At 43.0% G+C, this 27,969-nt stretch overlaps 1 protein-coding gene across 1 annotated transcript; it reads left to right on the plus strand.

Annotated features, from left to right (window-relative positions):
- Window positions 1-541: 541 nt before the first annotated feature.
- LOC135262570 (CREB3 regulatory factor-like) lies at window positions 542-27,797 on the plus strand. Its single transcript, XM_064349580.1, has 9 exons — window positions 542-690; window positions 8,556-8,747; window positions 11,747-11,872; window positions 16,812-18,009; window positions 19,832-20,026; window positions 20,809-20,998; window positions 21,607-21,706; window positions 24,238-24,373; window positions 24,870-27,797. The coding sequence occupies exons 2-9, from the start codon at window positions 8,739-8,741 to the stop codon at window positions 24,986-24,988; spliced, it is 2,073 nt and encodes a 690-aa protein (XP_064205650.1). The 5' UTR covers window positions 542-690; window positions 8,556-8,738; the 3' UTR covers window positions 24,989-27,797.
- Window positions 27,798-27,969: the final 172 nt, after the last annotated feature.

Below are 27,969 nucleotides of genomic sequence, written 5' to 3' on the forward strand. Positions count from 1 at the left end.
GCATTACATTACATTACATTACATTACAGGCATCTAGTATACGCTCTTATCCAGAGCGACTTACATGACTTCCTTAGGGAAAGTTTTCAGTGTGTCAGTGTGTTATTGTGCTCTACTGTGTTGTTCTTTGTGTAACACAAACTGCATAACATTTCATAATGATGTATATACTGGTATGCCTACATTCCCCTCAGGGCAATTATTGCCAACCTTTAAAAAAAATTAATGTAAAAAGCGGTAGTATATATGAACACACTGAATATTTGAAATCTGTGTATCAATCCTGAATTCTGCATTGAATGCGCGAGTTTTACAGCAATTGACAATTTATTCTTGGTAGTCAAACAGAGACCAATGCGCTATAGCCTTGACGCAGGTAGGTGTGTGTGTAAATGTGTGTGGGTGTGTGGGTGTGTGGGTGGGTAAGGGGATACTTCAGCTCGACTATAGGTTGGGGGGGGGGAGAGAGAGAGAGAGAGAGAGAGAGACACTTCAGCTGGACTATGATTGGTCCCTATAGGAGCACGTGAAGGGGGAGTCACGCGCTTTCTAGAGCCCGTCAGGAAGAAGATAAACAAAACAAACCAGAGAGGAAAGCAGCGTGGTTTCAGCAGTAATGGCAAAAACATCGTAATAGAGGTTGGATTACGGAACTAAATATCTATCAAAAACTCCGCTGGAAGTATCAAGGTAAGCAGTATTGGAATTTAAATAGCCCTTGGAAAGTTTACTGAAGATCATATGCAGGTTTTCCTCCTTTTTAATAAACAAATTAGAGCCTAGCCACTAGCTAGCTGGTTGCACGGTAGATGGGAGGGACGGAGGCCATAGTTATCCACTATTCAGAAACAGCATTGAGTTTCGAATGAAATCGTGATCAGATTTTTAAGTTGTTGGTTAACTCCTTTGCGGTTGCGATTTCGGATGGCTTTTTTAGCCTGCTACCTTACCAACTAATTCCAATTGTTGGTTGTTATGATAACCACTTTGCGGGCAGCTATATTGCTAGCTATTATGTTATAGTTAGCGTACTGCCAATGTTTATGTGTTTGCATTGCTTGTTCATAATTGATCAGACTATCTAGAGTTTTCAAGCCACCTGCGATAGCTAGCTACTATACTAATCTAGTTAACTACCTGGTTTGCTACTTAAATAGCCAGCTGTGTTAGCTATAATGTTGTATTTCCGCAACTTCACCCTTCACTCTGTGTCTTCGTGTTAGCAATCTGTGTATTCATTGCTTTTGTGACGTTAACTATATTTTCTCGGAGTTTATCTTGTTATAATGACAGTTGTTACACTTGTTAAACCGTCAAAATGCACGGTAAAATGTGCTTAAGTAACGTCAATATGTCTGAAACGCCAGCTGTTAGACAACCAACATCTACAGAACGGTACACGCCCCCACCAGCAATATGGCTTTCGAGCCAACACTAGTGCTATTTTTATAGGTAGCTAGCTAGCGTGATTCAAGCGCTTTGTGTAATGTTCGTTGTAATCAATGTCTTTGCATGATAATTGCGAGTTTTGGCATTTAAAAGGAACGTTGTTTGGTTTAACAACTATGTCACGCAGCTCAACTGGCCATGAGCTTAGTGGGAGGGTGCTTTTTATCCAGCAAGAAAAAAAAACAACAGAACAAATTGTCCTTTGAAGTCACGACTACCTCTTGATGGCTAGAATCGTTTTCAAAGACGGATTAACGTTACGTGCTATTTTAAAAACTATGTATGCAACCACCAAATACACTTAATTAGTATTTGTTAGTCGGTACATAAAACTAGCTCCTCTTGCTTTGCTCATTCTGAAATGGGTTGGTACTAGTTGTCAGATTTCTCCCTAGATAGACAGCATGTCTGCCCATTCAGGGTTTGGCGAAGGCAGGCTGTACTCTCATTTTGACCAATGGGATAGGGCAGTGCGGAGGCGGGGATTATGGTAAATTACCGAGTTAGGTTGACATTTCTATTTATTTAGTTCAGGGCCCCCTGACTGGAAGCGTTTGTGGGTCAGGCTCAAGATTCGTGGATTTTCCCAAACTGAAATAAATCAATTTTTTCTTTATTTCACGCGGATATTTCACTCATTTTGACACACAGCCACCTAACTGGTAGATTTTAAAATGCCCGCTCGCACCATGATGCTTACTTGATGTGGTGGGCGTTATAAACTAATTACTAAACATTTTCTAGGTCATTGCCATAGACAGCGAAGGTAGGAGATGGCCAACTCCCAGCAGCTAATCATTCAGAAATGCTTTCCCATTGCCCTGAAACTAGCCAGTTGATGTAATGGGTTGGCAAGGAAATTAGCATTTTAAGTTTGTGACTACAAATGAGCTGGATATGCGTTGAAGACAATTAATATAATATAAAACATGAAATTTGCAAGCGGTTAAATAACTATTTTTTTGTTGTTGTTTACCAGAGCTAGCCGGTGCTAGCTGTCGCCAGCAGCCTACCGTACGATAAACGGGCTTCTAATACTAATCTCTGCGAAGAAGTCTGAACAGGATTCCTTCTGTTTTTAAATTTACCATAGGCTGTAATTTATTAACATTTAAAGTGAGACACAGCAACTGTGTTGCGACGCCTTTGATTTACAATCCCGTGTAATGGTTTGGTCTGGTCGGCGTGCGGGGGGGCTTTCAAAACTCGTAAGGAAAAGTTAAGCATCTTGTTTTCAGGCAAGCGCCGTGCTCTCCCATCGCTGTGCTCTCTCCCACGTGGCTATGAGAAAATAAAGATAAATTGCCAGGTCCTTGAATCTTATGCGAGAATAACACGAATTGCATTCCAATGAACGTTATGTGTTGTATGGGTGTGTGCACCTGGCAACTCAGCCTACACCATAAACATCCAATTGAGATCAATAGAACACGCTTTCCTGGAAATGCACTACATGACCAAAAGTATCTGGACACCCCTTGTTTGGGGGCTGTTTTTCAAGGTTTGGGCCAGGCCCCTTAGTTTCAGTGAAGGCCAGTCTTAATGCTTCGGCATACAATGACATTCTAGACGATTCTGTGCTTTCAACTTTGTGGCAACAGTTTGGGGAAGTCCCTTTCCTGTTTCCGCATGACTATGCACCTGGGCACAAGAAATGGTTTTCTCTAGATTGGTGTGGAATAACTTGACTGGTCTGCACATAGCCCTGACCTCAACCCAATTCAACAACTTTGAGATCAATTGGAAAGCCAACTGCAATTGGATGGGGTTGCAAGCCAGGCCTAATTTCCCAATCAGTGCCCAACCTCACAATTGCTCTTCTGGCTGAATGGAAGCAAATCCCTGCAGGAATTATCCAACATCTAGTACAAAGCCTTCACAGAAGAATGGAGGTTGTTATAGCAGCAAAGATTGGACCAACTCCATATTAATACCCATAATTTTGGATGAGATGTTGGATGTCAGGTGTCCACATACTTTTGCTCATGTAGTGTAGCTTCCTCCTGTTTACTAGGGAAGATTTAATGCAGAACCTCAAGTGAAGCAGAGACTTCATTTTTAAGCACTATAAGTCACTGTTTATCACTTAGGCTACCTAACAGAAATGCGATCGTCTTTATGGGAAAAATTACTACATGCTATGTTAATTGCATATTTAAGTGAACGGTGTGCTAAAGTTATTCTCATGATTTTATTGCAGAATATTATCAGTGATTGTTTCAACAAAAAAGTCTGATGTTCTGATAGGCAGGCAATTCATGGGCTTCTTTTGAACATATTGGTTTACAGATCTTGCACTGCTGCTTACAGACCTGTGCCTGCTTACAGACCAGTGAGGCTGAAATTAGCCAGAAATAAAGACAGATACCTAAAATCAGTAGCCTAGTCTACTTATTCTTGGGATTTGTAGGGAAAATAACAACACATCTGATTTTGATCATTAATGTGTCTCCATAATTCTGACAGTGGAATTACCACATTAATATACATTTGGAACAGGCTTGTGTTTTGTATTCAAATACTTTTCTGTGCTCAATTGATCTTGCCTGGTGTAATTGAGCCTGCCAATAGGATCAAAAGGTGTGGTTTTCACTTTTTGAGAGTATTTCATAGGTTCCAATACACCAGGCAAGATTAGTAAAGCGTAGAAAAGTGTTTGAATCTAAAACAAATATGTATTTGACCCAGGTCTGATAAATAATAATAAACTAAAAAAAACTTTTGCAATAAAGTAAATTAAAAAATAAATAAACATTTTGGCTCCTCTTCATAGAGCATTGTTGCATATTATTTGAGGAAGTGCACAGCTATTTAGCGGGGTCTCGCATAGCCCTTTTGTCGGGATGACGGTGGCATGGAAGTGGTCAGGTAGCCTGCCTTTCTGCCAGGTTTCGGGTTTGTGTTCTTGGCTGGGTTCTGCACCTGTTTCTTCCCTTGGGTGAAGTGTTCGACCTGATGCACGTGGCTCAGCGAATGTCCGTCCGTGTGGTGGTTTACACGCTAAATGTATTAAAGTAAGTTTCCCTGGATAGGCCACATTGATGAATTGCATTGTTAATAAGTATATGACTTGAGCTGTCCCAGCTGTTATCTGGCATGGTTTCTGTTTCTGTCATTCCGAGTCTTGATCTTTTGAGTTAATGTTGTCTGTATCGACCCAAAGCACAAAATGGACGGCAGTGTAGTATAATGGGTAAGGAGCTGGTCTTGTAACCCAAAAAAAACAAAACTGGTTTGATTCCTGGGTAGGACACTGCCGTTGTACCCTTGTACTTAACCTGCATTGCTTCAGTATATATCCAGCTGTATAAATGGATGCAATGTAAATGCTATGTAAACGTTGTGTAAGTCACTGTGGATAAGAGTGTCGGCTAAATGCCTGTAACGTAATGCAATGTAACAAATGCCTCTTGGCTTCTTGTTTTGCCACTCGTTTGAGTTTCTTTTGAAGTGATCTATTTTATATTACTGTTAGCCGGTGTTCTGTGACTTTCCATTGAGCCGCCGCACTAAACTATTCCCTCCCCGCATTCTGACCGAGCGTGTAATGGCTTTTACCTTCTTAAATGCAGTCTGCAATCAGAAAAAGAGAAGTGTGTCTAGACGCAGACACACTAAAGCAAGCCAGTCGATAGGCTACACCCTGGGACTGGCCTTTTATTGGAAGAGCACTTGGTTGCCTTGGCGGAGAGGTCTGCCTAAATCACGTGTGTGTTCTGGTGATGACAGTTGCAGTTCAATTTTTAAGCACAATTTTTATTGTGCTATATGGGTGACTGAGTCCCTGTCGTTAGTGTAGCTACAGTACTGCCTCGTTTGCGACTGTCTCTTCTGGTTGATGTTTAGAAAATGTGAGTGTGTGGAGGTTGGGCATGTGTATATTACCCAATTATTCTTCAAAAATAAAATCTAATCTTTTTTCCCCCTTTTGAATCTATTTCCTTTGGCACCCACAAACTAAGAAGGAAATTACTTATGGTAGACATGTGGAAACAATCTAAAACCAATTTTTGCTTTATGAACTAATTATGAACAAATGCTCTAAAATGAATTTGTTTACAAACCTCTGGAAACATAACATGACTATACAACCTATTTTTCGGATTTACTCAAAACATAGCCTAGTATTTTTGCTTTAGACCACAAACGCCGATTGTCCCCAAACCAGAAATTGTATAGTCATATGTCATCAGAAACCTTGGTAATGAAACATATAAAATATTTGTCATTGCAAATACAAAAACTGTCTTGGCCAATCAAAAACCTACACTGAACCTGAAATGATATTAAAAAATTAATTTAAAAAACCCTGAACATGAAAATATAAACAAAGAGAGCAACCTCTGCCATGCGGCGATACAGAAATGGGTCAAAGTGTAGCGTGAGGTTACAGCAGATAGTCAGGCGCTTGGGTGCAGTGGTGGCAGAACTGCAGAGAAAATGGTTCATGCATACTCTCTGAAAGCCACGCTACATTCGGACCTACTGTCTTCCACAGGCAACAGGCTGACACGAAGGGAACTGAGAGGGATTTGCTGGCACTCCAAAGGAGAAAAAAATAGCCTTCTCTTTTTTGAACAGCCAGATAATTTTGGTACATACATTTCACCCCCTTTTTGCTAACGTACACTGTGCATCCCCAGGCATTTCTCTCTCCCTCTCTCCCTCTCTTGCTCCCTCTGTCTCTCTCCCCCCCCCCACTCTCCCTCTCTCCCCTGCCTCCTCTCTCTCTTCCCTTTTCTCTCTCTCTCATGTTCTGATTGTGTGAATATATTTTACTGGGCCTATTGATGCCCTGAATGACTAAAATAAAGGAGTACCAAAGTCTGCCTCCCCCCCCCCCCCTCCCTCCCTCCCTCCCTTTTTCCTTCCGCACTCTGGCCGTGAGGGCAGTTTGTGCCCCCCCCAGCATGGCAGTCTCATTCCTCATCCTGCAGTTTCATTTGGGCTAAATCACGGCCGCACAGCTGTTCATTGTATAAATGCCTCCTGACTGTTCCTTAACCCCTCTGGCCGGCGTGACTCATCATCAGCGCGTAGCTGCTCCTTATCGTCTGTGCCGTCCCCTGTGGTCTCATCATTATTCAGCAGTTTTATTTTCTGTGCACTGCTCAGAGAGAGAAAGCGAGAGAGAGAGATCAAACACTTAACTGTGTTTCATATCATTGTAAATCCTGAGTAAATAATTTTGTGCTTTTGATTTGGACCTGCATAGTTTGATTTCCCTTTGATTATGGGGCATAATATTTTGATGATTCAGAGTGGCTGTACAGATTTGGGTTATGCTGATTTCTTAGAATAGTCATTGCAAGAGAGTGAACATTATGTATGAAGAGGTTTTTTTTTGTTTTGTTTTATTTTATCAGATTTTTCTTTTACATTTGGGAGTCCATGAATTTCAGGAAGGAAATCGGTGTGCAACGAAACTTGTTGATTGCTAACATGCAGTTTTGACTAGAGGAAGCTGATTCACTCAAGTTTTGGTATTTGTTTTTTCTTTCTAGATTCCTGTCTTGATTAAATCTAGATTAAAGTCTAGTTTTGACTTTTGCCTGTTAGGCCTCAGGCAGCTGAGTTGTCCGATATTGGAATGTAAAGATACTCGACAGGCGTCGAAATTCAACGCACACGCACAACATGCCGTTTGTGGGGTTGCAATTTTTGAGAAGATGGTGGGGTGGTAATTTTCATTCACACCTTTGTCACAGTGGCTTTGTCTCTCCCCAGCTGATGTAAACAGGAAGTTGCTGTTGCACTTCTGTATTTTCACAGATCAGTCCCCTCCATTGGAGTATATAGTTATAGGTATGTAGCACAGGTGGGCTGTGTTACACATATAGATCATATGTTAGTTTCTCAGTGTCGTCAGTTTAAGGTAGCTCCTGTATTTTAAGAGATCTTTTTACAAGACTACCATTTTGTTAATTGAGCGGTTACTGAAAGCCTTTTTCAGGAAATAACTCACAGGAAACTGCTCTTTGACCATCTGTGCTTTTATAACGAGGGCTCTACAGTGCTCCCGTTTTAGGAGCATTTGATCCTGCAAACTGTGCTAACTGGAGAAATCATTTAAGAGTCCTTCTGCTAATTGGGATGCATTTGTGCGCTCCTAAATCTTTCAGCTTATGAGTACATGCGCACCCTGGGTAAAATGTTAGCGTAGCGCCCTGTTATAGCGCCATCAGATGCCGCTTCATGTGAGCGGGTCGGGTTCTGTTCTGGGAGAGGGGCAGACGTAGAGAATATCGCGCCGGTGAGAGTGGGGGTTCTCAATTATTCGGCAGGAGTGCCCCACTGCTGCAAGTGCAGGGGGAACAGCGACAGGCGGTGCGTGCCTGCCGACAGGATGTGATGTCATTTCCCCCCCAGTGGAGCGCAGCTGGATGCACTGCCGCTGCTGCTGCAGGTGAACAAGTTCGTTGCGCCAGGACTAGCAGAGCATTTTCATATTTTGTTATGCAAAGAGCGGCTGCAGTCCATCCCCCCCCCCGCCCCCCCGCTTTGCCCCCCCGCTCCGTCTGTGCCTCGGACAGAGCGGCAGGAGAAAGAAGAGGCACAGGCTGTTTTAAAAATAGCCCGCTGTTCCCGCTGTACGTCTGCTTCCCGTCAAATTAACGCATGTGCCCGCGGAGGCTCTGCCATGCCTGAAACACGCTCAGAAACAGCAAAAAAACTTTGGTGAAAAGGTTCCGTTTCATTGATGTTTTCTCCCTCTCTCTGTTTCTATTTTTTTTCCTTTCCCAAAAATCTTGCCTCTGCACCGCTGAATGGCGGTTTGTCCCCGGCGGTGCCCAAAGCCTCAGTGCGATTAAAAGGAACAGCCGTTCCTGACAGCCTCTTGCACACGCTCCCCTCGCACACTCGGACACGTAGCGAAGAATCTCTATCCGCAGGCCTTGTGCTTTATCATCGTTCCTTTCCCTGGGTGAGGGGGACTTCGGTACTGAGTCGCTCTAAAGGGCATGTGCCGCGGTCCTGTTTCAGACGGTCTGTGAGGTCGATGACGTGAGGTGTGCAGATGCATTGTGTTTGTGTGGTTTTTTTTCTTCTAATCTCGGCCTCCTCGTCTTTCGGGTCTGTCCATCTGTCTCTCTCTCCTCTCTCAGCAGAGAGTAGCTGGCTCACGAGGACCGAAGGAAAAGCCGCTGGGGCTTGTGGGATAGAAACCTCCTTCCTGCCACCGAAAAACCATTGATTTCTTCTTCTGGTCTGGGACAAAAGTGGAAACGCCCGGACCAGGGAGGCGGCGAACAAGTTTCCGCGTGGAGCTCGAGGACCTGTGCTCAACGATGCCTCAGGTAAGAGTCAGGTGTCCAGGGTGGCTGCCTGTATGCCTGACATATAGTTTTACATGTCACTCCATACTGTACAGTGTACATCTCGCTGTACTGGAACAGCACATCTCACTGTGCACTGGAACAGTGTACATCTCACTGTTTGCTGGAACAATACATCTCACAGTATACTAGGATAATGTACAACTCAATGTATAGTTAAACAGTGTACATCTCACTGTACAGTGCTGTGAAAAAGTATTTCCTCCCTTCCTGACTTTCATTACTATTGCATATTTGTCACACTGAATGGTTTCCGATCTTTAGACAACATGTAGCCTAATATTAGACAAAGGGAACCTGAGTAAATGCAAAACACATTTTTCAGATCAAACAATCACCAATATCACCCATGTGTGTAATTGCCCCTTAGTTACTCAATCAGCAAGTTAACCTAATTTAGTTGATAACTAGCTTCAGCTGATTGAACACAACCAGGCTTGACTGCAGCTGATATCACTAATATTGAACCTTGCCATCAGAGTGAAGTCACCACAACGTTTCTACAGTTTCTACAACCCCACTATGCCACGATCAAAGAAAATCCAGAAGAGATGATGATACAAGTTGTATAGCCTCGATATTGCCTGTCAGAATCTGATTATGACACTAACCGACTTTGTCCAAGAACATGCAGCAACCACACCTTGCTTTTTGGTGACCTGGAGTAGGACGTGCTAAAGTCGGCTAGCTTTCCCTTGGTCACCGAGGGGGTGCTAGCTCTCCTGTAGTGCACGGCTGTGGCTGGATGTGTGCGAAGCGGTCAGGTGCAGGTGCAAGTGCTTTACCTGCCGTTGGCCAGCTAGAGGTAGAGGATGGAAATCGGTCATATTAGACCAGGGGGGATCTCAAACACAAACCCTGGAGGGCTGCCTGGCTTTCGATGTGTTCCTGCACTTAATTTAAGAGCTTCATTTCAGTCATTGATTGGCTGAAGAGTCTGCACGCCTTGTTTCCAAGGCCGTAATTGGCTGCTGATCGTACAAATCGTACAAACCTACTTTCCAGGTCTTTAGTTTGAGACGCCTGCATTAGACTGTAGCATATTTTGTGATTTTAAAAAAATGGAGGGGGGGGGGGGGGATTAGGTCCCAAAATAATCAAATGTGTTTATTTCCGTTGATATTATTAGGCCAAACTATTCAACATATAGTCGTCTGCAGTGTTGAGTGGAATTTGTATCTGCTCCAGGAGAAATGATGATGCCTTTATGAATCTCTAATGGCGAATCACATGACACACACATCCAAAAACACAAAACATTTTAATTTGTGCAATGACCATAACGTATCAATGTACATCACCGTCCTAAGAGGCCGTGCTGTGCAGTATTCAGTATGACTGTAATGACCGAAAATAAATAGACTGGTAAATGTCGCTGATTGAGCCTGTGTAAAACCCAAGCCTGCCTGCACGTTTAACCTTAAAATGTGCAAATGACAATGGGCACATGATGTTCTTGGTCATAATCCCGACGCAAATAATGAGTTGTCCTCTTTTGCGAAGCTTTTTTAAGAATAATAATAATAAATTGCAGCCAGTAATGGTTTGGAAGATATAAATAACAGCGTGTATCTATGGCCTTGCTGCGTTCCCAAGGGACTCGTTAAAATGTCTTTCTTCAAGCAACCTCAACGCTGAGATTCATTTGGTATCTTAAGTTAAATGATTAGTTATCGTGAGATAAAATTTAACTTTAGTTTGCGTTCTGTTGTACCCTTTTGTAGCGTGTGAATTGTTGGGAAAAACATAGGGGATACCTCGTAAACGTGACCCTGTGTTGTGGCCTGTTTAATTGTGCCATCATATGATTTGGTCTATGGGCTCTTACAACCTGTTTGACCATCAATAAATGCTTTGATCAACAAACAAACAAACAAATAAATAAATAAATGAATACGTGTTGGATTAACAAAATGACTATTTCCTGTAACGCATGCATCCTGAACGGCTGCATTCAGCACAAGAAGTGCTGTGGCTTTCCTATATCAAGTGTGCTGTGTGCGTTGAGAAGCGAAGCAACGCATCGGCAGGGCTGAAAATGTTTTGGGGTGTGGGTGAGGTGGGGCTTGGGGGTCGGGGGCAGGTAGGTAAAGATGAAAAGGTCTTCTCACTTTGACCCACTGCCTTTGGACAGCCCAGGCCTATTGAAGCGGTTAGTTGTCCTCAGACGTGATGTCCGTCCCCACGCCAAATCCCCTTCCCATGCAGCTCATTGCCATGAATTCAGCTTTGAATAAGTGTGGCTCGGCAGCAACGGCTGAAACTGTCGGTTTCATAGTCAGACAAGTTTCACTTTCAGTTCACGAGTGGCCTGGCTAATTTTTTACGCTAGGCTTCCCCGCTTGGACAGGCCAGCTGTATCTAAACCAGGCCTCTCGGGCCCTACAAGTGAGGAGCTTTCACCACTTTTAAACTGAGACGGAAAGAAGCACCGGAACAGCACAGTACTAAAAACAGATTGTTATGGTTATAACTGTGAATAGGCTGAATTAATATGCTCGCACCTGTGGCCTCTGCAGTCATAACGTCACTGTACGTTTTTTCTTTTTGTGCTTTAAACCAGGAACCCATGATTGTGCCAATGCCAACCTTTGTTGGCAGTTGGCAGGTTATTTGAAACTTATGTAAATATCGAAAATTTCCTTCATCACACACCACACACCACGTGGACCAATAAAAAAAAAAAAACACCTGGAGTTTCACCTGGACTATCCCTTTAATCCGTATTTGATCAATCTAAAAAATGTGTCTTCATAAAGAAGCACTCTAGAAGTCAGCCTCGTGCTTTTAACGGCATTCTAACCAAACGCCTCAATTCCAGGTCCCATGAAAGTGAAAGTGAAATGAACACGTTGACCCGGGGCTCTGATGGGGGGGGGGGGGGCGGCGGGCTTTTTTGGCAGTAATGTACAGAATTGATTTTCTCTCTCTCTCTCCCCCCCCCCCCCTTCTCCGCACAGCCCAGCATCAGTGGAATGCACCCTCCGTTCGGGGATGCTTTTCAGACCCACACTTTTGCTGACCAGGTGCTGACCAGCACAGACCTGTTGGCCAACAGCTCGGACCCAGACTTCATGTACGAGCTGGTGAGTCACCTCCCCTCCCCACCATATCCCCCCCTCTTCTATACACCCCCCCCCTTCTTAACTGCACAGACTGCCTGCCTCATATTGGGGGGGGGGAGGGGGGGAGGGTTTCCAGACAGGACCGCATTATTAGCTGCTGCTGACAAAGCGGCTTTCTGCATCCCGACTGCCCCCCCCTCTCTGCCGGCCCCCCCGGCCCCCCCTAGCACCCACCTCCACCCCCTTTCTCCCCCCTCCCCCCACCGCCTCTGTAGCAGCTGATGGCATTGTGGACAGCAACTGGAAATCTCCAGCTCTGTGTGTGTGTGTGTGTGTGTATGTGTGTGAGTCTTTGTGTGAAGTTGTGTGTTTATGTGTGTTTGAGTGTGTGTGTGTTTGTGTGTGTGAGTGTTTGAAAGTGTGTGAGTGTGTGTGTGTGTGAGTGTGTGTGTGTTTGAGTGTAGGTTTGTGCGTGTGTGCCTCTCTGGCGTAGAAAACAGACTCTCCCTTTCTCACTTGTATAGGAGATTTCATAACTGTTTATTTATATGTTGTTTATTGTCACTGAAGCTAAGGCCAGGGACCTGCATCACGAAGCAGGATTACTGAGTTAGCAGGATAACAGCACTGAATTAAACCTGGAACCCTCCCTGATCTGGAACATGGACTGAAGTAAAAAGCGCTGTTTTGGGTTTTACTCAGCGCAGTAATCCAGCTAACTCAGTAATCCTGCTTCAGGATACAGGCCCCAGTGTGCTTGCTTTTCTTCCCATGTTAAAAACTTGAAGAATTATAATATACAAATTATTTACCATAATTATACATCAATTTAAAAAATAGTCAGAGAATTACAGACTGTCAGTTCATCTTGGTCATAATTTGCGAGTCACTGGCAATCCAAGGATCACGTCTAGAATCTGTTCAGCCGCAACACAACGTGGAGTATATGATAAAAAAGACTGAACATTTGTAAGAAACGCAAGGGCGCAGATAGACAGTTATTTTTTTAACTTAATTTTTATTCAGTTTTCATCAACAACATTATAATATATACATTTTCATACAATGACTTTCTTTTTCCTTTTTCAGCTGTATATAGCATTTGTACACATTATATTCAAATATTAAGAAAAATAGCACACACAAAAAGAAAGAAAAAAAACCATAAATATCCACTCCAAAATATATATATATATATATATATATATATATATATATATATATATATATATATATATAAAAAGAGAAAAATGATAATAGCAATTGTCCACTCCAAGGTATGATAGCATAGGTAAAAATACAGGTGCAATATTTACTCTGGGAAAGATGGCATGCAATGTGTGCATGTGATGTGTGTATAGAGTATAGAGTTAAGCAGATGGGCCAAGCACCCTAAAGCCATGAAAGGGCTCCATAGTTTAGTAAAGATAGATTTTTGGGGCCTTAATGAGTATGTAATTTGCTCCATCTGATGAAGATCCCATACTTGGGACCTTACTACTTACAATACATGGATCCAAAGTAGTAAGTAGTATGTGGGAGGGTCTGGTTTCAGCCATCTAATGGTTATACACCTCAAGGCTACTGTAAGTAATATATTTAAGAGGTATTTCTTGGCCCTCCCATCCAGGCCCTCAGGTATTACTCCCAGTAGTGCCACTGTGGGGTCTTGTGGAATATCCTGCTGGAAAACCTCTTTGAGGGCATCAGATACTTCTCTCCAGAATACACTTCGCTTAGGGCATAGCCAGAATGTATGGGTGTGATTGGCAATGTGTGTTCCACAGTTCCTCCAACATGAGCTGGGATGTGTTGGGCCCATCTTACTATTATTTCTGGTGTTCTGAAGAATCTAGTGATTATTTCCCATTTGAATTCCCTCCATGTGTTTGAATTTGTAACTAAGTGTGCCTCCTCCCAAGTGTCCTGCGATATGACCTTATTCGCTTCCGCTTCCCATCTCTGCTTTATCTGTATGGTATTATGTAGATTCATAGATAAAAATATAGGATATAATTTACTCATTATTTCCTTACCTCCATTTCCCATTTGTATTTCTGTTAGAAACTTTTCTATGGGGGTAGGTTTTATGAGTTTTCCCCACTCTTTGTGTGTTGTCAAGAAAGTTCTTAGCTGTATATATCTAAAGATATGTCCTGGGAAGATCATTTTTCAACTGTTCAAATGTCTTAAGATTGTCACCATTGAATAACTGGTGCAGATAAACCGGTCTATGATCTGACCATTGTCTAAAGCCGATATCTAAATTGTTAGGTGTAAAGGTCTTCATAAATCCAATGCTTATTACAGATGAGATTCGCTTTGGTTTCCCAAAAGCTGACTTTATTTTATTCCAGATTTTAAGAGTGATCTTAGTTCAGTCTGCCAATTCTTTTATATGGGCAGCTAGAAAAGGTAGGATTTGCAGAGGCTGTGGGCACATTTTTAAAAATATATTAAGCCATCGTGTGTATGTGCCATTCTGAATCCACACTATCAAAGGCTTCATTTGTGCAGCCCAGTAATAATATTTTAAGTTTGGAAGTTTAAGGCCTCTGTCTGGCTTAGATAGTTGTGAAGTTTTAAGTCTAATTCTACGGCGCTTTTTTTTGCCATATGAATTTCGAAATTATTTTATCCAGATTATCTAAAGTTGATTTCGGAATTTCTATAGGTAGCATCTGAAATCGATAAAGTAGTCTGGGCAAAACGTTCATACAAATACTTTCAATGCGACCCAGTAGAGAGAGAGGGAGCACAGACCATCGTTCCAAATCACTACTAATGCACCGAATTAGTTTACTATAATTAGCATCATACAAATTCTGTAGAGACGGGGGGATATACATGCCAAGGTATTTAATACCTTCTTTAGGCCATTTAAATCCACTCTGAAGTTTTACACTTTGTGGGATCCTGCCATTGACATCCATTGCCTCTGTTTTATCCACATTTACCTTGTATCCTGAGTAATACCCATACTGAGAAATAAGCTCCTTTAAATGTGGTATTGTTGATGTAGGTTCTGTCAAATATAATAATACATCATCCGCATAATTTACAGAATGCTCTTCTTTATTTATTACAATCCCAAGAGAAAAAACTCTATATAAACAGTCGTTTATATAGACAGGCACAGAAAGAAAAATATTGTTTATTGTCTTGATTGTTCGGAAGCGGACGCGGTAGGTAATTTAATTAACATGTAATTTCATCTATGCAACATTTTAAAGAGAGATGAATAAACACCCCCCACGAACGCTGGCTATTATTAACAGCAACTTTGATTGCTTGAGCAAAATCACCTGGTTGCTGGTCAGCAGCTAAGCTAGGATTGAATATTTAACGTTTTATTCAGAGGCGACTGGTGAGCTGAAAATTGGTGGGGCGCAAAACCTTCCTTTAAACTAATCATTGATCTCAACCTGTTTTCATTAGTAATTTTCCTTTATTATCAAGCGTGCCACGATCGGACTAATCAAATGTTAAGTAGCCTAACACAGCGTCTTCATACCATGTTGGGGGGATTAAATCATAAATTCAATTTATCCGTAAAAAATCTGTTTTAATCACCAAGTAGTCTACACCTAACAAACAAGATACACCAGTCTGTTATCTACCGTGTTAGCTTTCAGAATAACCAGCAAAAACAAAACCTGCACATCAATTTTGTTTACAATCTACACATTGCAGATGTTTGCCATGAATGCGAGTGCGGAAAAAGAAGTGCATGTATCCGCAAATAATGTTGATTAAAAATGTGCACAATTATGTATTGCAAATGAAAATAAATGTAGGCTATAAGGCCTAGGCTACTCGCTAAAACTGCCTATATGGGGAGATCTGGCTATATATGATAGTATTGAGTAGCCTATTTTGTGGATTAATTGTATTGATACTCAAGGAAAATCAGTGAAACATTCCGCCACTGTTTAGTGTTTAAAACTGATTTTTCTAAATCGCATTTAGGCTATCATTTAATCTCCCTAACACAATGCGAAGAAGCTGTGTGTCCCTTTCCAACCGATTAGTCAGATCGTTTGCATGCTTGTTTGTGCACAATACATTAAAGATACAACTATTTTGAGCTGAGACATTCATTGGTTTGTACCTTTTTTCACCCACCTCCCACCGGATCTCAGGGTCCACTCACCTCCCAAATCCCAATTTAACCCCTGGCCATAAGGTATTAAGACTTGTGGCCTCTCGAGGGGGACAAATATGTTCAATTAAGTATGAAGCATAATTTACCCCTATAATTATGTTTAACGCACCAGATGAAATTTCAATAGAAAATAAACAGGAAATAACAATGTATTAACAATATGTAAAAATATAAAAGTTACTAATCATAATCATCAGTTCTTACTGTTATTGTCAATGCAGGTAAGGATATACTCAGTCTTCAGGCTCTGTAGATGGGATAACAATCTTCTGATCATACTCCATTGCCTTTCTGGGATCTAGATAGACAGTTATAAAAGCTACTAAATCATTTTTCCCCTGTGGAGAATCAAATTACGACCTTGTGTAAGAGATTCAGTCACGACTGAAAATCATCGTAGAGGAATTAATGATTTTGCAGGCCCTCAGCATTTACATTCAGTTTCTTCTCTTTTTTTTGTCACAGTTGGGTGCTAAAATGTAAGAGCCATGAATAAGCAAAGAGAAGGCATTTTTCTGTAATAGATTTATGTCTAGTTCCTTGTGTGATTTTATAAGTAGTAATAGACTAACCTTAATTTAGGTATGATAGAAAATTGTAAGTTACACTGGATTATCATTGAAGTTTCCCTATTTGATGCTCTGTTAAATTGGACTACTGTGACGTCACTGTCATCTTACCAGTTTTGCTGAAGGAAGTCCATCGGGCCACACTGTTTTTTTGACTAAATGCAAGTGGGAACAGAAGACGGTGCCACTACATAAATGCCTGTTGTTCTCTGTTCTCTGTGTGCAGGACAGGGATATGAGCTGCAGACAAAGCCCCAGGGTGGACGTGCCCACGGCAGGAGACTGCAGAGAGCTGGAGGGGGTGGAGCAGGAGGCTCTGGACGGAGACCCCGCCTACAGCTCCACCTTCGAGCAGTGGGACTCGTACTGGGAGGACCTGACGCGCTACACGCGGCTGGCCAGCTGCGACATCTGGGGCACCAAGGAGGTGGACTTCCTGGGGCTGGACGACTTCTCCAGCCCCTACCAGGACGAGGAGGTCATAGGTCAGACACCCACACTGGCGCAGCTCAACAGCGAGGACTCACAGCCCGTCAGCGACGCGCTCTACCACCCCGACCTGCTGTTGGGGCAGAAGCCCCACCCCCACCCCGGCCCCGGCTCCGCCCCCGGCCCTGCCTCCTCGCACGCCAACAAGGCACCCGCCAGGCTTCTTGGGGCTGGCGCCTGCTCGTCCTCGGCCAGGAACCCCCTCCCGGATTTCGCCGAGGGCTCCCAGAAGGCCACCTGGCCCGTGGCGTCCAGCACGGAGACCATGTCCAAGGCCCAGGGCCCCAAGATGGCGCCCCTCCCGTCTGACAGCAAGGACTACGTCCGCAAGGCCAGTGTCCGCGTTAGCATGGCCCGCCGCCCTGCGCCCGTCGCCGTGCCAACCAGGCCCGCCCACCTCCCCGTCGGTCCGGTTTTCGCCGAGGGCGTCGCGGAGACGGAAATCGATGCCGTCGTTACTGCCGTTGCCGTGGTTAAAGCCTCCGGTGCTGTGGTTGGGGAGAAGAAATTGGAGAGGCCCCTCCTCTCGGAGGCCCCTGTTGACATGGAGACCACCGTACCACAGTCCGGGTCCCCCAAACTGTTCCCAGGGACGGGGGGGTGTCCCGGCCTAGTCCCCGCTGTGACCCTGGGACCCGAGGCCGGGCAGGACAAGAAGGAGGAGGAGCACAACTACTACCTGCTCCTCGCGCGGGGCAAACTGGTGGGAAAACAGGAGGCGGACGCCCAGGAGCCGGACGAGAGGGAGGAGGACGAGGAGGATGAAGAGGAGGACGAGGAGGAAGACGAAGAGGAGGCCGAGCTGGACGATGAGGGATTCGGTAGCGAGCACGAGCTCTCTGAGAATGAGGAGGAGGAGGAGGACGAGGAGGAGGAAGACGAGGATTATGAGGGTGACAAGGACGATGACATGAGCGACACATTTTCAGAAGCAGGTAGGAGACTGTAGAAAGGGCCTTTGTGAGGCACAGAGCCAGTCTTTTTCTTTTATTATAGGTTCTAGAATTGCACACTGCATGTTTGCTTCACCGAATTAAGCACAAATACACGCTGACTTAATTTCTTTCCCAAAAAATATTCCAGACAAAGCATTTAACCGAACCCAGATGTTTGCAGGGGTACTTGTGGTAGTAGTCATCAAATAGCAGATAGAGAACTGACTTGGCCTTTTCCGAGCTTCGTGCAGTTATTTAGTTTTTGCATTTTTGGCTGAAGCGCTGATTCATTAAAAACGGTTTGCAAAGAAGGGGTGGGGGGGGGGCGTCTGGACACCCTCCAGGGATGAAGCTGCTTATGAAGAAACTCGAAGCTAAATTTGGAGAAAATATGTACAGTGAGTGAGAGTCTGACGAGAGTGGTGGTGGGGATTTGGGGGTGAGGATCCAATGCTTTCTGTCTGCATGTGATTAACAATGTTGCTGACCGCTGCCCAGAAATATGCACTGGCAAACAATTTGTTGGGCTTATGCGCTAACTTTATTACAGTTTGCGCGGCTTTGTACTGAATAAAACACCGAACCGCATTTTCCTTCAGTTATGAAATCTGGCTTATCATGCGCTGATTAAGTGGCTGCATATTCAGACAGTGAGACTTTGGAAGGGCGACACAAAAGGCTTTTTGTGGACGCCAAGGGCATGCGCTGCACAAGAATGCCGTCGGTCTGCGCGACCGTGCTGTCCTGCAGTAACGCGCGGAGGCGGAACCAGCGCAAGGTTTCTTTGGGGGGTTACGTGCTGTCATTGCCATTGGCTGGGCTCTGTCTGCCGCCTGCACACTGCAACACTGAAGGGAAGTTCACGGAACACTGTGGGTGGGGGCAAGGTGACATCACTGCTGTGATGTCATAGAGATAATGTTCTGACCACTTGGTGTCAGTCAGTAGGAATGTTCAGTATGCAGTCCCTGTTCTAGAAAAACAATTAACAAATGGAACACGAATAACAACATTTGCAATTAACCCTTTTAGGAGAGAGGTCACAAATATACAATTAGAATGTTGTTAACTCAACATTCTAATGCTGATGTAATAGCCATAAACTGATAATTGAAAGCAATGGAGTTCTAGAACACTGACTTAGAATGGTGAAAATTTTTTAAAACCCTACTCTTCAAAATGGCAGTGGAACATAGCTGGGCTTGACTATTTCTGGAATAATGACATCATTTATGTATCTATTTTTATTTTAATCTTTTCTCTCAAATTTAGAATGCATTTCATATCACACCTGCATCGCATCTCTTCTCGTCAGACCACAGTTCGAAAGTTGGGCTCTGACAGATATGAGTCAGAGGGAGACAGTGCAGCTGAACAGGCATTCTAGCGGGCACCCAGTTGACCAGCAGGGGATGAGACACTGACGTCTCTGCTGAATGACTCTGCTCCCCCCCCCATGACTCTAGAAATGATTGTGTATGACCCTGCAGGACTTCTGGCCACAGTCAGCACTGGCACAGTCCAAATTTCATGCCATTCCAAAACTGTGGGGCCCATACATTTCTCTCTCTCTCTCATTCCCTACCCTCTCTCACCCCCTCTCTTCCTCTCCCTCTCTACCACCCTCCTATGTCTGTTCCCCCTTCTCGCTCCTCTCTCTTTCTGTCGCCCCCCCCAATCTCCCCCACTTGCTCTCTCTCTTCCCTCTCCCTCCCCCTTCTCTCCTCCCCACTCTCTCTCTCCCCCTCTCTCCCCTCCCCCCTTCTTTCTCTCCCTCTCCCCTCTCTCTCTCTCCCTCTCTCCCCCTCTCTCTCCCCCTCAGGGTGTGAGAATGACATGGCGGAGGGTGTGAAGAACCTGACGGCGGTGATCTCGCGGAAGCGGGGGAAGAGGCGGTACTTCTGGGAGTACAGCGAGCAGCTCCCCTCCTGCAAGCAGGAGCGCATGCTGATGCCCTCCGAGTGGGACAGAGACACGCTGCCTAGCAACATGTACCAGAAGGGAGGCCTGCACCACGGTGAGCCAGCACGCCCTGTAGGGGGCGCTGTGGAGCGCACACACACAAACACGCACTCACACAAATACACACATGCTCTCACACATTTGCACACACACACACTTACACTCACACACATGCTCTCACACACGTGGTCTCACACGCTCACGTACGTGCTCACACCCACGCTCACACACACACGCTTGCAGACACATGCTTGTGCACCTACACACACACACACACTCGCACACGCATGCACACACACATTCACACACATGCACACGCTTGCGCACACACACACACATGCTCATATCGCTTGAGTTGTGCTAATAGACGATACTGTACCCATCTCAGAGCTGATTGTGCAGACCCCCTCCTTAGCTGTCCTTTCTGTCTTTGTATTTAGTCTGGGATAATGTCAGGTATAGCCGTGTTACAATTAAGTATTGCTGCTATAAGATTATCTGTCTAGTTTACTTTTGTTACAATAAACATAGTTGCCTGTTAGGTTAATATTACACTTATTGATTATGAATGGGCCTCTGTGTCTCTTGGAGATGCCGTATTTTTGTGTTCGTGAGAGTAACACTGGTGTTCTCCACTGCTGTCAGTAGCACTGGTTAAGAGCATCTGCTATGTGATTTAAATGCAATGTAATGGATGTAATGACCATTGGTTCGGGTCGCCACTGGAAAGGGTTGCGGATGTTTTCTGTCCAGTGCTTAAACTGTAATCAGACCGTCTCCGTGGAGATGAGAAACTGACGCTCTTTTGTTCATCTCTATGGCTCGGCGCTGGAGCAGGAAAGTACGCGGTGAAGAAATCACGGCGCACGGATGTGGAGGACCTGACGCCGAACCCCCGGAAGCTTCTGCAGATCGGCAGCGAGCTGCGCAAACTCAACAAGGTGATCAGCGACCTGACACCTGTCAGCGAGCTGCCGCTGACCGCCAGGCCCCGCTCCCGCAAAGAGAAGAACAAGCTGGCCTCCAGGTAGGCCCCCTGTCTCACCTGTCCTACTCTGGCACTTATATGTGCTTACTGTTCTATTTCCCTCTCCCCCTGTCTCTCTGTGTTTCTCCCTCTATTTTTATCTCTCTGCCTCTCTATTTCTCTATCTCTTTCTCTATCTTTCCTCTGTCTTTCTGAGTCTCTCTCTTGCTCTCTCTCTCTCTTACAATCTGTTTCCCTCTCTGTCTCTTTCTCTCTCTCTGTCTATCTCTCTTGTACTCTTTTTTTAAATTATACCGATTTATTTATTCAGGTTTCTGTCATATGACTGATTTGTGACTAATAATTTTTGGCTGTCAGTTCTAATCCATGAATCCATGGATTCTTCCCTCTGAGACTCACTCTCCTTCTCCCATTCGTACATCGTTCAATTCATGACTTTCACGTTTTTTGTCATCGGTTTTCTTTAACGGCTTGTCTCAATATTGGGACGGTGCCAGCGAATCACTCCTGTTAATTACAGCTTCGTTCCCAGGCTGTCATCCGGATGTGTTTTTGTTTTTTTGTGTTTTTATTTTTTTGTGTTTTTTTTTTTTTGCCGTGGCGAGTTCATGCTGTTTTTCCCAGAACCACTCCTGTTTTTTCCCCAGGGCATGCCGGCTGAAGAAACTCAGTCGGGCCAAATGTTGGCTCAACGATACGAAAAGGAGGTCCGGCAACAACCTCATGTCTTTGGCTGGGTCACATTCAGTCAGGGTTACTCCAGTCATTCAGGGTTTCTTCATCTTCGGGTTACATTCAGTCAGGGTTACTCTCAGTCATTCAGGGTTGCTGTCAATCATTCAGGGTTACTCTCAGTTATTCAGCGTTACTCTCAGTCATACAGGGTTGCTCTCGGTCATTCAGGGTTACTCTCAATCATTCGGGGTTACTGTCAATCATTCAGGGTAACTCTCAATCATTCAGGGTAACTCTCAACCAGTCGGGGTTACTCTCAATCATTCAGGGTTACTCTCGGTCATTCAGGGTTACTGGCAATCATTCAGGGTTACTCTCAGTCATTCAGGTTACTGTCAATCATTCAGGGTTACTGTCAATCATTCAGGGTAACTCTCAACCAGTCGGGGTTACTCTCAATCATTCAGGGTTGCTCTCAGTCATTCAGGGTTACTCTCGGTCATTCAGGGTTACTGGCAATCATTCAGGGTTACTCTCAGTCATTCAGGGTTACTTTCAGTCATTCAGGTTACTGTCAGTCATTCAGGGTTACTCTCAGTCATTCAGGATTACTGTCAATCATTCAGGGATACTCTCGGTCATTCAGGATTACTCTCAATCATTCAGGGTTACTCTCAGTCATTCAGGATTACTGTCAATCATTCAGGGATACTCTCGGTCATTCAGGGTTTCTCTCAATCATTCAGGGTTACTGTCAATCATTCAGGGGTTACTCTCAATCATTCAGGGTTGTTTTCAATCATTCAGGGTTAATGTCAATCATTTAGGGTTACTATCAATCGTTTGGGGTTACTCTCAACCGTTCGGGGTTACTGTCGGCCATTTTGTTTACTCTCGGTCATTCAGGGTCTCGGTCGTTTGACAGTCAGAGTCGGGGCAGACGGGCTTTTCAGGCCAGCTGTGTCATCCCTGCCTGTGTGGCATATTTGTTTCTGTCGTTGCCCGTTTTATTTTCAAACAGCAAGACAACACTTCAGCCATTGTCACAATCTCAGTTCTAACATTTAATGTTATATCAGTATCAACGTTACATTATATTAAACGTTAGCTAACATATAGCATTACCTACTAATTACTTCTACCCTATTTTTTCTCACAGTTTGTATTTATTTGTAATTAGGGGTTCCAACCCGAAGGGCTGAAACCTTATTGTTTTTGCTTTTATGCTGGTTTATTATTAATCTTCTTCAGAAATGTTTGCGCAAAATCCTGTGAGATGGTAAATGGTAGAGAAATTCTACCCATTGATTGGAAGTTGTGTGCAAGTGCTGCCCAAGAAATATGACCCCAATCGGCCTGATGGGGACGCTATAATTAAAGGTCAAAATTTTGAACTTTGAAAAGTCATAACTCCTACGCCGTGAGTCCCATTTGCACGAAACCTGATACAGACATCCATCTATCCTCACTCTTCAAATTTGCCTCAAGAACCACTAAAGTCTGTGTGACTAATTTTTCGCCCATTTTTAATTTTTTGAAAAACACATTTTTGACATCTCCTAAACCGTAGGTCCGATTGCTACCAGATTTTCTGTGGATCATTACTAGATCAAGCTTATCAAAAGTTATGATATCTTATTGCATTTTGAAGATATTGACCAATGAACTTCAAAAGGGTATGGCTCAGCACATAAATAGACCAAAGTCAACAATCGCAAAACTTGCAGGATATGTCCACATAAGTACCTGAAACATACCCTGAAAGTTTCATTCAAATCGACCACTAGGGGGCGCTACAAATGCAAAAAATGGGCGTGGCATAACACAAATCAGATTATAAATCAAAAATTGTTTGTCCAATCATTACAAAACTGGCAGGATGTGTTTCATAACACTGTTGAACCATGTGTGTAAAACTATTTTGAAATTGCCCAATAGGGGGCGCCACCAGTCTATGGGAAAGGTTGAAGGTCATAACTCCTACGCCGTGAGTCCGATTTACACGAAACTTGATACAGACATCCATCTATCCTTGCTCTACTAATTTGCCTCAAGCACCATTAATTAACTGACTGAATTACTGACTGAGTGAGTTAGTGACTTTGCCGGTCATAAAGGTGCTTCACATCTAAAAAGTGACCATTCAAGAATGTAAATTGGAACTGGATTTAGCTCGAATGAGTATATGTGGGTATATCCTGGTATTATGCGGCACCTCGAGTGTACCAGTAAAATAAATAAAAATTACAAACAGAAATATAGCCATTAATTATAAGCGTGTTGAAGGCTCCCTTTTCCCAAACCCATCATTAAATAGTTTTCATGCAGACACAATCAAACCGTCATTTATTTTTTATTTAGTTTTTGTATGATATGATGACTATTTTTTTCTTATAGTTCTTTTATGACATGATGATGATGGTCCTATGCTACTGTTTGTTTTTTGTTCAATTAAACCTTTTCATTCATTCATTGAGAATGAACATATTGTGTCAAGTCAAATTTCTTGTATGTATAAATGGACTTGACTATTACAGTTACAGGGGTGAGAAAAAAAACCAAAACAAAACGTGAATGTCTGACGCAGTTCATCGTTTGTCTGATTGGGCCTGGCAGATCGACTGCTGTTTGTGATCAGTGCCATCAAAGAGGAGATCGTCAGCAGGGTGGAGGATGACTCCAGGGATAAAGGAACAAACATGGCTGACAGACTGGACCAGCTTATCAGTGAAAATCTTGGTAAGCTTGTCCACGACGTTCCACAGCAACGTCACTGAATCTAATGTGTTGAACTACTACATGTAAATAAAGCATTAATAACTGCTCTATTAGCGTGTGTGTATGTAATATTTTGAAGAAGGTTAGGTTTTAAGATTGGGATACAAAACAGAAAATTACATTACCACCATCAAAAATTTTCATTATTTGTAATTTGGCAATTAATAATTAAAGCATTTAGAACTGCACTGTCTAAGCATCGGCATTTAATCAAATGTGACATTCCAGCTACACAGTAAACTGTTCTGAGTTAATACAGTTGGCACCGTATGTACTCTGTAAGAGTTGATCTAGCACTGAACATTCTGCTGTGCACGCAGTCCTTTAGCTGGAGGAGCCTGCTGTGTTCTGTCCCGTGTTAAGCCTGGGATGGCGCTCGTTTAGCGGAAAGGTTCAGTGCAGTAGGAGCAGTCTACGGCCCGCTCCTCTCACACCTCCTGACTTTTTGTGCTTGCAGTGAAGTCGCCGGTCGCGGGGCAGACCTCAGACTTCGTGAACCAGATCCTGGAGTCCACCAGCAGGGGGGACCCCACGGGAGGGCTGGTGGGGCTCCGCGTCCCCACGTCCAAAGTGTAGAGGGGGGCGACCCGGAGGGCCCCCTGGAGAGGATCGAGCCGTCAGCGCCATTCGTGTTCCCAAAAACTGTAAAGGCGTCCCGTTTGTGCATGCTCATTCCATCTATAAGATATACCCCACATGCCTAGTGTGAATATATATATATATATGTGTATTTATATATATATACATGCCTTTTCATGTGTTCGTATATTTATATTATGCAACAATGAGGAAATGGAAAGAGTAGAGATGTCTGGCGTACAGGTGTGAGGAGAGTGATACCCTGTTTTTGCATGTGGTTTGTAAACTTTGTCTATGAGCCACCGGTTGCAAACGTGAAACCAGCTAAAAGAACCCTTGTGTTCCCGGTATTTTTCTTCATTTAAACAAAAAATCTTTTAAAAAAAACAAAAAACGAAAAAAAACAAACATGCACACACACGCGCACTTAAAAACATGGCAGTAGCAGAACAGCCATGCTGCGTAATAGTTGCCCCCCCAACGCAAATTATGATTTGCTGCCATTGCCCTGCATGTGGAGTGATAAACTTGACACAACAGAGAGGCAGGGCCATTTTTATTTTTATTTTTTTCTTTTGTGAATATTGTATGTCAGGTCACACCTGTCAAATCTACAGCCATGTTAGGATTAAAAGAGTAAAAAAATATGTAGGTTACCACTGTCCATTTTCCCGCCAAAGTAAACGGACGTTTTATTGTTAACCCAGTAGCTGACCAACTGCAGCAGCAAGTACAAGTATGTGAAATGGTCAGAGGTGTGTATCGGTTTTTAATTCACAGTAGCTGGGGGGAAAAGAAAAAACTAAAAATGACTGCTTTGCTAACGTTGGGGATGTGTATTGGGGATGAAAATTCAGCTGGCAAGCGGGTGGGTATTCTTGCTGAATTTGGTTCGAGAAGACTACTTGGTGAAGTTCCATTGCCCTCTTACTGTTGGAGAACAGAGAGGAATTTAAAGGGAGGATACTGAGGCTGAGAATAAAATGGCGGCCCCAGTGCTGTTATTGGTGGATGCGTTCAAAATTATGAAACTGGATAATTCTGCCGACAGTTTTATTGAAATATCACTGACGGGAAATATACAGTAGACTATGCTAACAAAGTGGAAGGACAGTTTGAAGTTCCCCCATTTGTGCTCAGTTTTGTAACCGTACAAAAAGTAATATTCATCCGTGCCTTGTATTTAAGAGAGGAGAAGATTGCAGAGTTCCCAGAGGTTTTAGAAAGTGTACTTTTTTTCTCAGAAACTGAGAGCTAGAGAGGAACGCTTTGTATATTTTCTCGTTGTTTTAGCTCTTTAAGATATTATGAATGTACATAGGGATGCAGGAAATGTTGGCTTGGGCCACAGAGTCTGTTCATTGTATCATAAGATGGCTCTAACAGATGTTACTTTGGCTTTTGGTACTTTGCTGGTGGGGAAGGGGACTAAAAAGAAAATATATGAACTATATAAAAAGAGAAATATTTGCACACTATATTTTGATTGTTTTTTTTTTTTTTTTGTACCAAAGATGAATGCAATGAAAAATGGCTACTAGCCAGTTTTAAGTAAAGGTTTTGCACAGCTTACCGGACACCGTATTGAATGTAAAATAAAAAAGAAAAAGAAAAAAAAAAGAAATAAAATACAAAAAAATCTAATTTAAAAAATAAAATAAAAAGTGGTAGGGTCAGGGATGTTCATTGAACTGTGAAATTTTGCTTAGATCCAGTTAAACGCAGAAAGAAGCATTCATTCACGTCTTCTTCGGGTATTCTGCAGTGCTGCTTGTCGGCTCTTCAAGCAGGCTGATTAATCGAGAAAAGAGTTTGGGATTCTTCACCTGAAATGTTTCGCTTTTGTTTTCCGAGTCTAGTAGGGAAAAGCTAAATATAAAGCATTTAATTATATGATTTTATTTAGCATGTTGGTCAGACATTACCACAAATAACCAAAAGATATAGTATTTGTATAGTTTATATATGTAACAGAAAAGGGTATACATACATTTTATATATGAGAAATATTAAGTACTGTATGTGTAGTATTTATAATATGTGTATAAGTATATTCATAGACATTCACACTCAGAATTAGGTTGCCACTTTCTCAGTTAATGTCTTGTTAAGAATGATACACTTTGAACGATCTGTCTTTGAGGATAAAAAAGATGTTTAAAAAGAGAAAATAATAAATTTTATATATTTTTGTATAGCTAGCCTTTGCTTTCATTTTATATTGTCCATGTTGATTCCTTTTGTGGTGTATTTAATGACCCTGAGAGCTTTCCCTGACTGTTTGCACTGTAGTGGAATCCGAGATGGCATTAATAACTACTTTCTGACATTCAAAGCTAGAGCTTTTAGTTTTGGTTTTAGTAACTATAGCCTCTGACTAATTTCAATACTGTGGCTTTCATATAGAAGACATGATATTTTATTAATGTTATTCTGGTTTCTTTTGGCCATCGGTGTACAGATGGACACTGACAGTTCTTTGTATTTGACAGTTGAGGACTAAAAAGCTATTTTTGAGCCAACATAAAATAAAGTGACATTTTAAAAAAGTAGATGTCATTTTTATTTGTGTTTGGCTCCAGTGGCTATTTTCAAGATATTTCCCTTTGATGCATACAAATTCAGTCCTCTTAACTTCCTCTTAACGTTGAACATTTTGAGATCATTAGAATGGCTCACTGGTTTAATGCTGAAGTCGGCTGAGCTTGGTCTTTTTAAACTGAGTATGCTGCCCATACGAGAGCGCTCACTCCTCGTGTAACTTCCATTAAGAGATTAAACAATAAAATTTGTTAAAACAATTTGATTACATGGTTGACTTAGTCCATACACGACCTCACTGCACTTACAGTACGTTGTGATGTCATGTGTCCTTCGGTCATGTGACTGGCAAAGAGGAAGTTAAGTCTGCTCGCAGAACAATGCCACAGCTGAGGTAATTAGCCTCGGATCGTAAATACATTCCAAAGTGCACATAC

Source organism: Anguilla rostrata, chromosome 9, assembly GCF_018555375.3.
Source record: "Anguilla rostrata isolate EN2019 chromosome 9, ASM1855537v3, whole genome shotgun sequence".
NCBI classification, from domain to species: Eukaryota; Metazoa; Chordata; class Actinopteri; order Anguilliformes; family Anguillidae; genus Anguilla; species Anguilla rostrata.